Below are 15,499 nucleotides of genomic sequence, written 5' to 3' on the forward strand. Positions count from 1 at the left end.
TGGCTGTCCACTGTTTTCTTATGAAGAGGCCCACCTGATTATTGGGTCGGTCTGAATTTTGTCGAAGCCCATATTAACGGTAAGGAGACTGTGTTGGACGGGTTGGACGAAATTCTCATCTACAACAGCGGTATATGAAGCGGGAGCAGATTAGCTAGGTGCGTTCGTTACCGTGGGGCCCTCCTTAATTTATTTATTCTATATCCAATCCGTCCCTCCGTTTTGCCGTATCATTTTAGCCTATGAGCACAAAAATGAAGAAGATCCAAATCTCAGGTTGACCATAGGGAAACAGTGGTGATTGAACGTCTTATCATTAAAAACTTCTTCAGGCCCACCGTAAAATTTCCTTAATGTTTATTTGCCATCCAACCTGGGGATAAGGTGCGGGTGAAGTAAAAAAACAAATATAAGATTAATATAAAAATTTTGTGGACCATTAATGATCAATCACCGTTGTTTCCTAAGTATGGTCCACATGAGAACTGGATCTACTTCATTGGCTCATGCCCTAAAATGACATGTAAAAGTGGATGAACGGCGTGGATATAAAATACATGCGTAATGGTAGCACACGGTAAGTGCCGCACCGTCTTCGTGAGGACGAGTGGATTTCTCACTGGGCCCCACCTAGTTTCCCACTTGCTACGAAAACGCAGAAATCCGCATCCCTATTTTGTCTTCTTCTGTCTGAACTCTCTCCACGTATTTGACGGAAACAGATTGGCTACTCCCCCTGCCACCAGCTCCGTGGCTGGCGGTCGGTGCTCTGTGGGCCCCACCATGATGTATATGTTTCATCCATTCCGTTCATCCATTTTTACGTATCATTTTATCATATAATGTAATAGTAAAAGGGACATAATTCTCAGGTGGACCACACCACATGAAAACAATAGTGATTGGATATCCACCATTAAAATCCTCCTAAGGACTACTATACTGTTTATTTGAAATCCAATCTGTTGATTAGGTCATACAGGCCCAGATGAAGAGAAAAGCCAAATATCGGATTGATCGAAAACTTTTATGGCCCCTAAAATGTTTTTAATGTTCGACCCTCATTCAACACTGTTTCCTGTAATGTGGTCCACTTGAGATTTTTATATAACTCATTTTTGGATCGATATTGTAAAGTCATTTTTAAAAATAGATGGACGGCATGGATGAAACACATAAATCATGGTGGGGCCCACATAGCACCGACCACCAGCCATTGGCGGGTGTCAGGGGGAGTAGCCGATCCGTTTCCGTATTTGACGCGCTTATCCTCATGACAAGTCATTTTCCACCTAATAAAATCGTAAGAAGTAACGAAGAAGACAGTCGCGGTACACATGGCAGCCTGGCAGATCATAAATCAGTTTGGACCGTCCATCCAGTAGTCCTTACAATGAATGGCAAGTGATTCAAATGATGCCCTTTCAAAGCAACGGTGGAAAACACGAATGGTTAACAGTCATCAGCCATCAGTCATCAACATTGTAGGCCCACCATTGATAGTTGGCGGAGTGAAAACTGCTCCCTGAACTTTTCCATTAGGTGTGGAGTGAAAGTTCGTTGTTATTACCGATCATTTGACAAATAGGATTTTCTAGTTGGTGGTCCTCTACTAAGGCCCACACGTGAAGAGATGGTGGGCCCCCTCATTTTTCTGATTGCGTGTTTAGAAAGGGTGGAGGTCATGAGTAGACCCCACATGGTGGAATACGCGTGCTACAAAGTCCTCAGTTCATATTAAGGTCAATATCCACCAAACAGGCACAGTGGGAAACTCCACCCCAGCAGTTGCATAATATAATATACTGGGGTTCTCAAATCTGACAGATTGGGCCCTGGTTTTCCAGATCAACGGTGCTTTTGTGTCCATGGAGAATGGACCATTTGCCAATTGGAAGATCCTAGCAGCTAATATTGGGAGACTTTTTTTAAGTTGTATGTGGACCCTTGCTGCATTTCTCTTCTAAGCTGTCCATATGTAGACCACAAATCCGATGTTTGGGATCGTTGTATTAAAGGAAATTTTGTGAGTTGTTTTCAGCCATTTGAAACGTAATAGACAAACGACTGATTATGAGGACTGTGCCCAGTGTTCGAAGCAACGGTGTCGCTGCAAGTTTCGCTCACGAGCTATACTGAAATAATATCCATATTCGCGATAATATCACTGATAAGTAGATTTGCAGACATACATGGGAAAATAGAGGATATATTAAAATATACGTATTTAAATATTTAGGAATAAAAAATTTACAAAAAGAATGTATAAATAATAAGTTTTGATTTATGGGAGCTTAAAAGTACGTGGTCCTAGTAAGAAACAGTTTGATCATCCCATCCATCACATCTAACCATCTAATCATCCATCTAAACATCAATCAATATTGTGGAATATCAACAACCTATGATATTTTGCCAAGAAATCAACAACAACTAGAAAGGAAATGGAAGAATGTGATTTTGATATTGCGCTTATTGTGATAACGATAATATTAAGATATTATCAATAGTAATAACGACATATTAAAAACTACAAACAATAACATGCTCATAAAAAAATTTGAAATAGAATTTTTTAATAAACAAACTTTATGTGATATTCCTATGTTGGTAATATTATTAAAATATTGCTAATACACCTATGATACAAGTATCACCTAGAATTTAAAGAGTCTAAAATATTGGCAATATCGATACATTGGTAATACAAGCTATGCTTGAAATTTGTTGGGGATTGTTCTGCGGAATCACACAGAGATGGATTTAGGATAACAATCGAAGAGCACTAAGCAAACACAATGATTTAATATGGAAAAACCCTTTCAGGAAAAAACGACGACATAGAGTGACGGATCTTTACTATGAAAGCAGAAATTACAAAGAGAATGGACTTACCCAATTCGAACAACCTCAAATCTAACCATTGCTACACCCTTTGCAAATCCTAGAACCCTTTTAGAAACCATTTGAATACTTTAAGGAAGCCTTAGAATTACTTTAGAATGACCCTAAGAACTTCTATTTATAGTTGGGAAATCCCAACTTTCGCACCGACTGATAATTGTCCAAAACCCGCCTCAAATTTACGCAGTTCACGTGTAGTCGGCATAACCTCCGACTAGTCGAACCAGAGCTCAGGCTAGTCAAATGGTGCCCTTCGACTAATCGAACTGTCCTTCAACTGGTTGAATTTCTCGGAAGTTTCAAAATACATTGTTGATGAACTTTTAGCCGAACTTTCTCGGGCTAGTAGAATTACATCAGATTTAAGACATCTGTTAACAACAATCTCTATCATGTCTTCAATGTTCAAACATGTAGCTTCTTGCCCTCTTCTCTTATCTTTACATCGCATCATAGCTTCAATCAATGCTTTATGTTCACACTCCGTTCTTCTTTATGTCATTGCCAAGCCTAGAAAAATTGCACAAAACTTAAACTTCTCAATAAGAACGGCTTTGGTAAGCATGTCTGCCATATTTACTCTAGTGTGAATCTTCTCCAGTGTTACGCCTCCTTCCTCAAACACCTGTCGGATAAAATTGTGACAAACATTAATGTGTTTAGTACGTGAGTGATAAATAGAATTTGTAACCAAATTGATAGCGTTCTCGCTATCAAAATTAACCGGCACGGCATCCTGCTAAAGTCTCAACTGATTTATCATGCCTCATAACCAAACGCATTCCTTAAACGCTTTCGTCACTACCATATATTCTGCTTTGATCGTAGAAAGAGTCACTATACACTAAAGTTTCGACATCCAACTAATTGCTTCACCTGCTAGTACAAACGAGCATCCTGAAGTTGACTTTTTGAAATCCACATTGCCTACATAGTCTGAGTCCACATACCCTACCAATTTTACTCATATCTTCTCAAAAGTTAAAACCTAGTATTTTGTACCTCGAATGTATCGAAGTAGCCATTTCACCGCTTTCCAATGTTGTTTGCCGGGGTTTGACATGTATCTGTTCACAACACCAATTTCCTGTGAAATATCTAATCTCGTACAGACCATGACATACATTAAACTGTCAACCGCATTCGAATAAAGCACATGAGACATAACCTACTTTTCCTCAATTGATTTAAGACATTATTCTGAGGAAAGCTTAAAGTGAGCCACGTGAAGAACGCTCACTGGCTTTGCCTAATCCGTCTCATACTTAATCAGCACATTTTCAAGGTATTCTGCCTATTATAATCAAAAACTGCTCCTCGTTCTATCTCTATGAATATCTATGCAGAGAATCCTCTTTGCAGCTCCCGGATTTTTCATTTCAAATGTCTCCATTAATTGAGTCTTCAGTACATTGATTTCAAACATATCATGATAGGCGATCAACATATCATCATCATACAATACTAGAATGATAAATCTGTCATCACTTAGTGTCTTATAATAGACACAGTGATCGTATTCACTCAAAGTAAATTTCTAACTCAACATAAAAGAATCAAATTTTTTATACCACTACCTAGGTGACTGTTTTAGGCCATACAACGACCTCATTAACCTGTGAACTTTTTTCTCAGCCCCTATAATTTCGTAGCTCTCTGGTTGCTTCATGTAGATTTGTTCTTCCAACTCCCCATATAGGAATGTAGTTTTGACATCCATCTGTTCCAGCTTAAGATCGTATTGGGCAACTAGCGCCAACACAAATCTGATGGATACTTGTTTAACCACCTACGCGAATATTTTTGCGAAATCGATTCCTTCTCTCAGAGCATACCCCTTCGCTACCAGCCTCGCTTTGTATCTATCCTATTTCCTTTTGAATAACCACTTGCATCTGATCACTTTTAGGCCCACTGGAAGCTCTATCAGCTCCTATGTGTAGTTTTTGTGTAACGAATCCATCTCATTGTCCATAACCGCCTTCTACTTTTCTGTATCAGGCTTATTAAGAGCCTCCTGAATAGTAGACGGGTCTCCCTTATCTGTAATAAAGGCATATGCGATATTAGAGTCGTCCTTGTATCTTACAGTAACCAACGATCATGCGGTGAGTTTCTTTTCACAGGTGGCTGCTCCACCTGCTCATGTACCTCTGTCTATGCATCTGTTTCTGCTTAAGTATCATCTGTGTCAATTTGGACGTCTACGATCAACCTTTTCAGTTCCTCTTGCTCCCCATGATCATTCTTATGGAATTAAGAGCTTTCATTGAACCTGACAGTACGGCTAGTAATGACCTTGTTGTGACCTTGTTGAATAATTTATAACCTTTCACATCAATACTATAGCTAACAAAGATGTACTTTTTGGCTATATGGTATATTTTATCTTTCTCAATTAACGGTACATGAGAGTAAGCCTCACAACCAAATATGTGCAAATCTGAGTAATCCAGCTTATGACCACTACATACTTCTTATAGGATTTTACATTCAATTGCCGTACACGGGAATCGGTTCACCAAGTAGCAAGTCATGTTAACAACCTCAGTCCATAAGTCCTTGACCAACGCAGCATTACTTAACATACATCGAACCCTCTCCAAGATAGTCCAATTCATCCGCTCAGTCACACCGTTTTGTTCGAGCGTGTGGCGCATTGTGTTGTGCCTAATGATCCCTTCATCCTTGCAATATCATTAAACACAGTGGAAGTAAATTCTCCACCGTTGTCTGTATCATACTGGATTTTTGCTATTTTGGATTGTCAAAAGTCCTAAAACTTTTTTTTATAACTAGCCCACGTCGTCACTTACTGACCCTTGACACTTGAGATGAGCCTATACATAGGAGATACCAGTAAAGAACTGCACAAATTCAATTAACCAATCGTATGAAGCTAACTAATCCATCTGATCACTTAAACCTCAAATCTAGCCTCGTGAATTGTTCATCTAGGGCCCAAATCTAACCGACCTATCACTAACTAATCAAGGCAACTGTAACTAAATTAAAGATCCACCCAAAGTCAAGCCAGCTATGGCCCAAATCTTAACTAATGGACCAAGTCAACCTATTTATACCTTTAGCTTAAGAACCAGCGATTTGGAGTGATCATGACCGAATCACTATTTTTGCTGATTTCAAATAGGCCACACTTTAAACTTAGTTAATCCAGAACCTAACAATTGTGCCCAAGAAATTTTCCTACCCAATTCATTCGTAAAAAGTCCCGATTATCCGAACAAGCTCTAGACCGCTCTTCAATGGCCTACTAGTTCCGAAATTATAGAATAATGTCTGTCTCACTGGACTTGACGTCCATCGCAAGTGGTGAACCAAGATAGTTCCCATAACTGCTCAACTTGGACTAGAAGCCAAGTGCTTGGAACGCGCGAATCCCCTACGCTAAAATCTAAAAACTCAAGTGAAATAGGCCTTCCTCTCTTTCGCAAAGTTGTGACTTTCTGATCGTTAGATCGCAACCAAACTCGAGACATGAGTTAAGGATATTTCCCTGCTTATATCCATATAACAGTGGCCCCGATCGATCACTAACAATCGTCGATCACAAATAAAGCCCCCACGGTAAATTAAGTCCTCTGTTTGCCACCAAATTCGAAAAATCGCTCATCCAACAATGGGGCACTTGCCCCATGGCACAAATGGGTCAAGGGGCACTAGGATGGCCTTAGGGATCAAAATTCAGCCCACTAGGGGCATGCATGTTAGAAAAAGGGCCCCCATGGCCATTTAGACACAAAAACTAGACTATATAAAGCATAAATTTTCACTCTCCCACTCCCATCTGAATTTCTAATTACAAGAGAGTGAGAGAGAGGGGAGAAGATAAGGAGAGAGCTCCTTAGGAAGTTGATTTGGGAAAAATACTCCCTTACCCCAATGACTTTCAGACATTTAATAGCTCGGTTAGCTTGCTCAATTCAGCCTGATTTGGCTTGGGTTGGTTCGGACCAAACAACCTGTTCAGGTCGGGCCGAACTAGAAATACCAGCTCGTTTCAAAATCATCAGGCCGAGCCTGAGCTGTATGCTAGCCCAGTTTGATTTGGCTCGAATCTTTGCTTGGTTTGGCCTAATTCGAAAGAGTATGAATGTAGTATAAAAAATAATAAATAAATAAAACTTAACTTCTAAGTTTGAATATTTGAATGTTTGTATAGAATATTGCTTTAACTTTTGTTTAATTTATCATACATAGATTCTGATTCATAAGCTTTGAATTTTATTATTCATTTATTTTCTACTTAACTTCTTTCGTCTATAATTGCAAAACCAAACAAATTAAACTCCATCCAACTCAAAAAAAAATAGAACTCCATCCAACTCCAAAAAATAGAACTCGAATCAACTCAAACTTTGCTTGAAACTGGCTAGAACTTAAATCAGCTCAAACTTAGCTCAAGTTCGGCTCAATTCGATTACCGAACCGGGTCAGCTCGATGATCAAGTTGAGCCAAATTCGAGCCAGACCCCTTGGTTGAACAAGCCAAGTGTTTTTAGTTTTTACCTCCATAGAGGTGCGCTCATCCGGTACTACTGGGCTGCCGTGGCCCCCAAGTTGACTGTGCATCAGATCCACACCTTTATCCTGTTCTCTTTCCGCATTCTCACTGCAGAAACTTCTCTCTTTTTTTTTCTTTTTATTTTTTAAAGTAATTTTGGAGGGCCACAACGCAGCCAGCAATATAAAATCATGCCTAAGAGCTCTAAATTCGCATTGTGTGGGCCACCTAGGTAATGGAATAGTGTGATTTATAGTGTATCTCTTCATCCTAGTGTGGCTCATCTGATCAATTGATTAAATCAAAAAAAAAATAAAAAAAGTGGGCTCCCCGGGCATTGGGGAAGGTTGTATGGGTTGGTGTTCCCTCGTAACTGTTCCCTGTGTTGTGGCGCATCTGAATTTCCATTCAAGATGATTTTTGGCCCCATGACATAACACACAAGGACACATCTAATGGATGGGATAGATCTGATGCAAAGTTGAGTAGGCCCCACAGAAGCACGGTATCCCTTGATAGCTTTTAGTCCCATTACCCTTTTAAGAACGAAATTGAAATAACCATGTCTTGTTTGGGCAGTCAAATCCTAGCTGTTGACTCTTTTGAGGGTTCGTTTGGATCAACGCTCTAAAACATGGGCTGGACCGCACAGTCAGACCAGTGCGGACCAGAATCATCCACTATCATGGTCCGGGTCCCCATAAAACACCTTTTAAGCCTGAACAGCCTGGGTCGTCCGGGTTTTCCACTCAGCAGCTAAACTCGTGCCATTTTGAGCAGCTAGCGCAGGCAACGATGTCTTCTTCCCCTGCCATTTTGAGCAGCTGGCCCACCTATCGGATGTTGCACACATGTGCCATAGCAGCTCATATGCCCATGTCTAGAGGGGCAATGCACCACATGAGCATGGGCTTCATACAAAAAAAAAAGATGGACATACCTCACACAAGGTGCTACATCATTTTTCTTTCTTGTTATTATGTGTTCTGCTCTTTCTCCTCTCATCATCTTTCTTTATTGTTATAATGTGTGCTTCTCTTTCTCCTCTCTCAGAATCTGTGACAGCCATCCAAGGCCACTGTACTCTCTCTCTCTCTCTCTCTCTCTCTCTCTCTCTCTCTCTCTCTACTTGAAATATATTGCTTGAGCACTGCAACATTACATTGCAGCTACACTCCGATGGCCTGCGACCCTATGGCTCAGTGGTAGACCTCTCTCTCTCTCTCTCTCTCTCTCTCTCTCTCTCTCTACTTGAAATATATTGCTTGAGCACTGCAACATTACATTGCAGCTATACTCCGATGGCCTGCCCCTATGCCTCAGTGGTAGACTCACAAGAGTTCTCTCTCTCTCTCTCTCTCTCTCTCTCTCTCTCTCTCCTTGAAATATATTGCTTGAGCACTGCAACATTACATTGCAGCTATACTCCGATGGCCTGCAACCCTATGGCTCAGTGGTAGACTCACAAGAGTTCTCTCTCTCTCTCTCTCTCTCTCTCTCTCTCTCTCTCTCTCTCTACTTGAAATATATTGCTTGAGCACTGCAACATTACATTGCAGCTATACTCCGATGGCCTGCGACCCTATGGCTCAGTGGTAGACTCACAAGAGTTTCAACATGAGGTCATAGGTTTGAGCACCCATTGTGGCGTGAGTGTGCGGGTGTGTGTGGGGTGTGTGACTGCATGTGAAAAAAAAAAAAAAAACTCCGATGGCCTAAACGTTGATGAAGCCAAATCCAACTTGATTTTAGTTGAGAGGAACGGGTTTTAATTATCCCCGACTGATTCTCATTATGGCCGTCAAATGAGATTCCCACCAACTAATTACGGCTAATATAAAGAGTTAATATTAGTAAAAAATTGAGAAGGTCTTGAGTCCAACGCAGTTGGATTGTAAGTTACAGTCCACCCACTGGATAACTTCCGAAGTTTCATGTGTTTGCGACATCCAATGTGTCCAGTAAGTTGGCCTCTTCATGAGAATCACCCTGTGCAAAAATCTTCCATATCCACTCATCGAGTGAACCACACATGTAGTTTTCTATTTGTCAATGGCTACACATTGTTTTCATGGTGTGATACACCTGATGAATAGATAGGGCTGATTTTTGCACCAGGTGATCCTCATGTTGGTGCCGACCTATTGGAAGGGTTGCATTTGGAAGTTATCCACTGGGTGGACCGTACATTGTGGTCCAACTGGTAGGACTTGAGACAACCTCCAAAAAATGGGTCTTGATTACAGTAGTTCCCACAAAAATAAATGAACAGTGGATTGCAGGACAGCCTACTGAAATCCAGCAATCCTGCCCATACTTATTTTATCACTCTAATTCTATATTCAAATGGGTGAATTAAAAAGTTTTTTTCACATCAAATTCTTGCTCTAGAAGCCTTCAAAATACAGACTCCTCTTTCCTATGTGACTCCTTCAGTAAAACAGGAAACTAACAGACTAGGGTTTACCCATCCATCAAACTCTCCGAGTAAATACTCTACATAAACTATCTACTGCAACTGATAGTAGCTGTGTGTATAGAGATGCACAAAGATTGAACCTGAGTTTCTATGGTCCATTGATGACGACAGAAAGCTGTTAATGCCTGACCGAGCCACACCGTGTTCATCTCTTTGTTGGCTTGCATCCACCTATGTCATCTATTTTCTTCACCCAGATTAATGCTTTTGACCCTTGTGAGTGAAAGATGAGAGCCACGAGAAGCTGGAATCACTTCCTTTCGGACAACAGACACCAGTTGCTCTTCCAAAGCCTCATACACAAGAATCTGCCAAAAGGAATAGCCAGTTTCACCATGAAGGGAAATAGAATTTGGGAGCTGAAAGGAGGGGTATTTGAGCAACCCATCTGATTAACTGGAGACATGGTCTAAGATGAAAAGTTGGCCTGAAAAGAACACGTGAATTTACCAAATGAATCTCTCTTTTTAAACATTCAATGATCATATGTTGTATTTGATAGAGAGGGGAACAAATCCCAAAACAATCTAAGTCAAGTGATAGTCAAATGGGGAAAATGAACAACTAATAACAGGAGGTATTATATGATGGATGCTTTTGGTTGTGAGATGACCCAAAGACCCATCTCCAACAATTTCAACATTAGCAACCTTCTAACAATGCACAGTTGAATTTTCCAAATGCATGAAAATAGAAGCTAAATGTACTTTAGCGATGAAAAACACCATACCAATAACGCATTGGGGTTGCATCGAATGAATCCAAACAGCATGGGGTTTCTCGGATTCCTTTTCTGGAGTGAAGCTTCACTTTCTGAGCAGTATTTCCCAATTAGTTGCTACAGATTCATAGAAATTAACTCTTCATCTTTGCATTTTCTAATACCAATCTTCATTACTGTATCCAATGAAGAAGGTAAAACATCGCAGCAGTGCCGTCTTGGGGCCTGCAACTGGAAGAAAAAAGAAATAATATGAGAATACTCTTTTGCATTCCTCAGAAATAGTTCATGGAAACTCAAGAAATAATGCAAAACCAATACTTGATAAAATTTAGGAACATGAAATGAGATCAATACAAACACCATATACTAAAAGTGGTACCTGTCTAGCGTCAAGATCAAGCTTCTGAGAAAAAACTTCAATGTGATCTGCTGAAACCTTGCTCAGCTGGCAATTTCCCTCAACATGTCTCTTGTAGTTGCTTCGAATCCCATCTTTATCGGAAAACATGCTTTCTAGAAAGTATCTCGCAGGTCTCCTACATGGGTCTCTGGGAAATTCCCTTGTATTAAACATATACTGACTTGAAGAAATATTTCGACTTCTCTTCCACGGCATGAATGTCTGCTGCAAAGAAAGAAGGTCCGGAAGAAGACGATTGCCTTCATACACCTGAACAGCATAACCCCACGAAATGGAAATTGTCCGTGAATTCAAACGGTCATAACAAACAGTTTGCTGCAAAATCCTGCCTGGATCGACTTTTACTGCTTCAAATAGATGTTCCAGAGCCTGTACACGGGTCATGTTGGGAAAGAACGGTTCCACATAGTCTAAATGATGTAGAGATACCAAAGGTGTCAATGGATGAGCGGACAACATTCCAAACAAGTCTCCACGGATATCAACCTGATAAATGAAGCACAAAAAAAAAGCTCAGCGTCCAAGTAAAATAGCTGAAGTTGTAAGAGCACGGTGCTTTCAAAATTCGAATTTTGCAGTATGATTAAGAAAAATTGGTATGGGTGAATGGAGAAACACAACAAGGTATAGAAACCCAATGAGTCGGCTCAAAACACAGGGCCCATTCAGCTCAACTCGGGTCAAGACTCCAATAATATTCTCTTTGAAACTAGATTTTCAATTCACTCTGCTCAACTAGATTTTCAATTCACTCTGCTCAACACTTAGCAAGGCCTGGTCAGCAACCCAGACATGGCCTCATTCAAAAGATACGAAAGACTGGATCAAGTCCACTCCACTGGAAACTAATTCTAGCATGAGTTGACTCTCAAGCTCTCCAGGGCATTACTTCATCAATCTGGATAAGCTGCTGATAGAGCCCCACCTCACATTGCCAATGGCCCCAAAAATAGCTCTGATCAGAATCCTAATTCCTAACCATCTGATCAAGACAATGCAAATTAAAGGCCAAGAAAGTTATCAAGATCCACATTCAATAGCCAAAGTCCATTCATCAGTCAACCAAAACCAACCCATTGATGGAATAGCTACTAGGGTCTTCCAATTGGAGCAAATTTTGGTCATTGGTAGATGATAGTCCAATGTGGGGCCCACTAGGAAAACAATCCAGATCAATCATCAAAGCATCTACTGTCCAAAACATAAAATTTAAAACAGATATCGTGATGCTTAGAAGCTGTTTTGAATCAATCCATTAAAAATAAAGAATTTGCTACTCGTCAAAAATTACTAATTATCAAAACTGCAGAAATTACTCAAAATAAAGTAAAAAGAAGTTGAATGATTCTGTGCAACAAATCTCCTTGAGAAAATGGTAGAGCCCTTTTGTGATTGAGGCATTTCTGCAGGCACAATACCGGTGGTTCCTCAGGTGGGACCCACCAAGGATCAGCCAAAGCCCAAAACCGCTTGATCTTAATCATATGAGAAGAATACTTTTTCCCTAGAATGTAAATGGTTCCCATTAACAATAATAATAATAAAAATAAACCCCAATTAATCAGTTGCCATGATCGAGCGATCGTTAACCATCCAAAAGCAAAAACTACGATCCCAAATTAGATTGCCGTATGTTCATAACCGTCCATTTAACACCACCAATAAGACAATTGGGAACATTCAATTAGAGCACTGTCTGCGCTACGATCAATTCAATGGGGATTGCATCCACCTCGTGCCTGCAGGTGAACCCAATGATCACAAGCTTCTGCACAAAAGCTCAACTGAACAACTGCTGATACTACAATTCCAAAACAGATAAAGAAAAGAAAATTAAATTAAAGTACCTGATGAAACCCTAACTCCCTAGTCAATCCCACTCCAAGCTCTGCCAAACACGCAAAGATCCTGGCATCGCTTCCATAAACATGCGAATACCGAACCAGACACGAATCAAGAACCCTCGCTAAAACCCTTGCCAGTGGATAACTCACCGCAAACCCTCCGCCACCAAATGCCATCCCGAATGAATTCTTCAAATTCTGCTCAAGACCCTCCGAATTCCCCCCGACGTAATACCAACCATCCCAATCATACTTCCCCAGCGTCACCGCAAGATTCTCCGGAAAGAACACCGTATCGTCGTCACCGAGCACGATCCACCGCACATCCGGCAGATCGAGGGCCACGATCTCCGACACGATCCGGGCAACCCTAATTGCGGACCGGAGGCCGCGGGGGAAGGTGTACGGAAAACGGGAAGTATCTTCTGAGATACGAATGGGAGGGAGACTGCTGTCATTATAACTATTGTCAGGGGTAGTTTTGGAACTGGCGTTGTAGGGATACGTATTTGGCGGGATACGGTCGAGGAATACGTATGCGCGGATGGATTGGGGGTTGTACCAGACACGTACGTAGTCGGACCGGGTGGGCCAGGATTTAGCGGAGGAGGCGATGCCAAAGATGATGTGATGGAGGGTAGTAGGGGTAGATGTATTTTGGAGGGTATTCGGTGGGATACGGTGTGTATGTAGGAGCGTAGAGAAACTGTATGGAGAGAGGAAGAGATAAAGGAGGCAGATGGAACAGGAGAGGAAGAGGAAAGAGGGAGTTACGAGGGTTTTGCAGGGGTTGATTGGAGAAATTGGCATTTTTCGGGGTGGGAGATTGGAAGGAGAAGAGGGTAAAATGGGAAAAGCATTTGATAAGGGTAAAGAAAGAAACGGGTTATGTCACATACAGCGGCTGTATATGAACTTTCAAGTACATCCATTCTTTTGTATCATTTTGTCGAGTTTATAGAATAAAAGTCCCGTGGAAATGATGGTCCACATCACCATTATTATCCCATGGGAAAAAACTTGGTGCGCTTCTAGAAAAACTCCGTGGGTCCCACCATGATGTATGTGTTTTATCCAAGCCGTTCATCCATTTATTTCCGTTCATTTTAGAACATGAGCGGTAAAACTAAATAGATCCAAATCACATGTGGACCACACCATAAGAAATAGTGGTGTTTGAATGCCCACGGGTAAAAACTACCTACGACCCACGATAATATTTATTTGCCATCCAACTTATTCATTAGCTTACATCGACATGGATGAAGGGAAAACACCAATATCAGATTGATTCAACACTTTAGAAGTCCACAAGAAAATTTCAACGGTGGGCATGGAATCACCACTGTTTCCTATTGTGTGGTCCACTCGAAATTTGGATCTATTCTTTTTATTTTTTGTTCATACGTAAAATAATCTTACAAACTGAATGGACGGAGTGGATACAATACATACATCATAATCAGACCCACAGATTTATTTCCGCTCATTTTAGAACATGAGCGATAAAACTACATAGATCCAAATCACATATGGACCACACCATGAGAGATAGTGGTGTTTGAATGCCCGCTGTTAAAAACTTCCTAAGACCCACTATAATATTTATTTGCCATCCAACCCATTCATTAGCTTACATCGACATCGATGAAGGGAAAACACCAATATCAGATTGATTCAACACTTTAGAAGTCCACAAGAAAATTTCAACGGTGGGCATGGAATCACCACTGTTTCCTGTTGTGTGGTCCACTCGAAATTTGGATCTATTCTTTTTATTTTTTGTTCATACGTAAAATAATCTTACAAACTGAATGGACGGAGTGGATACAATACATACATCATAATCAGACCCACAGATTTTCCAACAGCACATAGTACGGAAGAATGAGTCCATTAGCGGCGGGTCACACTGTCAAAATCAGTTGACAGCCGATGGTGTTACAGTGTACTGGTAAGCAAGCAGCTCAACAGGATTTTCAGTCTAGATGATCAAAATGGTGTGTTCCCACCTTTTGATAGGATGATCTTAACCGTTAATTACTGCCTTCAGATGGACGGCTAGGAAGGAAAACTAAAAAGTTAAAAAGGTCCACGTTCGAACATGTCTTCGATATGGGAATCTTTGGGGCATGTGCTACCGACCGAATCTTAGGAGAAATCGAGGGGATGTGACTTCGACGAAATTTCTGTGCAAGATTCTGTGTGAGGCTCACTATGATGTTTGTGAGAAAGCAACTCCATCCATCTTCGAGTTCATTTCAGGACATGCGACCAAAAATAGGGATGATCAAAAGCTCAAGTGAGCCACACGAGAGGAAATAGTGGGGATTTAGTGACCACCGTTGAAACATTTATATGGCTACAAAAGTTTTGTATTGGTTTAATTTCTTTACTTTTTTACTTCATCTCAATGAAAATGACCTTATAAACGGTTTGGATGGAATATAAACATCAAGGTGGATCTTGGGAAGGTTTCAACGGTAGGAATTCCACTCCCCACTGTTTCATCTGGTATGGCCCACTTGAGTTTTGGATCCTAATCATTTTAGGTCTCGTGTCCTAAAATGATCTCAAAAAACGGATGGGCGGGTTGGATTTC

At 40.7% G+C, this 15,499-nt stretch overlaps 1 protein-coding gene across 2 annotated transcripts; it reads right to left on the reverse strand.

Moving 5' to 3' along the window:
- Positions 1-9,746: 9,746 nt before the first annotated feature.
- LOC131238609 (uncharacterized) lies at positions 9,747-13,821 on the reverse strand. 2 transcript variants are annotated; one of them, XM_058236263.1, is made up of 4 exons: positions 12,901-13,821; positions 11,012-11,539; positions 10,639-10,860; positions 9,747-10,216 (listed from the first exon to the last, which is right to left on the reverse strand). In XM_058236263.1, exons 1-3 carry the CDS (start codon positions 13,705-13,707, stop codon positions 10,747-10,749), a joined length of 1,449 nt encoding a protein of 482 aa, XP_058092246.1. In that variant the 5' UTR covers positions 13,708-13,821; the 3' UTR covers positions 9,747-10,216; positions 10,639-10,746. The 2 variants fall into 2 exon arrangements, with proteins under 2 accessions (XP_058092246.1, XP_058092241.1); XM_058236258.1 differs by having other exon boundaries at positions 9,747-10,335.
- Between the last annotated feature and the right edge of the window lie 1,678 nt (positions 13,822-15,499).

The sequence above is a fragment of the Magnolia sinica genome, chromosome 1 (assembly GCF_029962835.1).
Source record: "Magnolia sinica isolate HGM2019 chromosome 1, MsV1, whole genome shotgun sequence".
NCBI classification, from domain to species: Eukaryota; Viridiplantae; Streptophyta; class Magnoliopsida; order Magnoliales; family Magnoliaceae; genus Magnolia; species Magnolia sinica.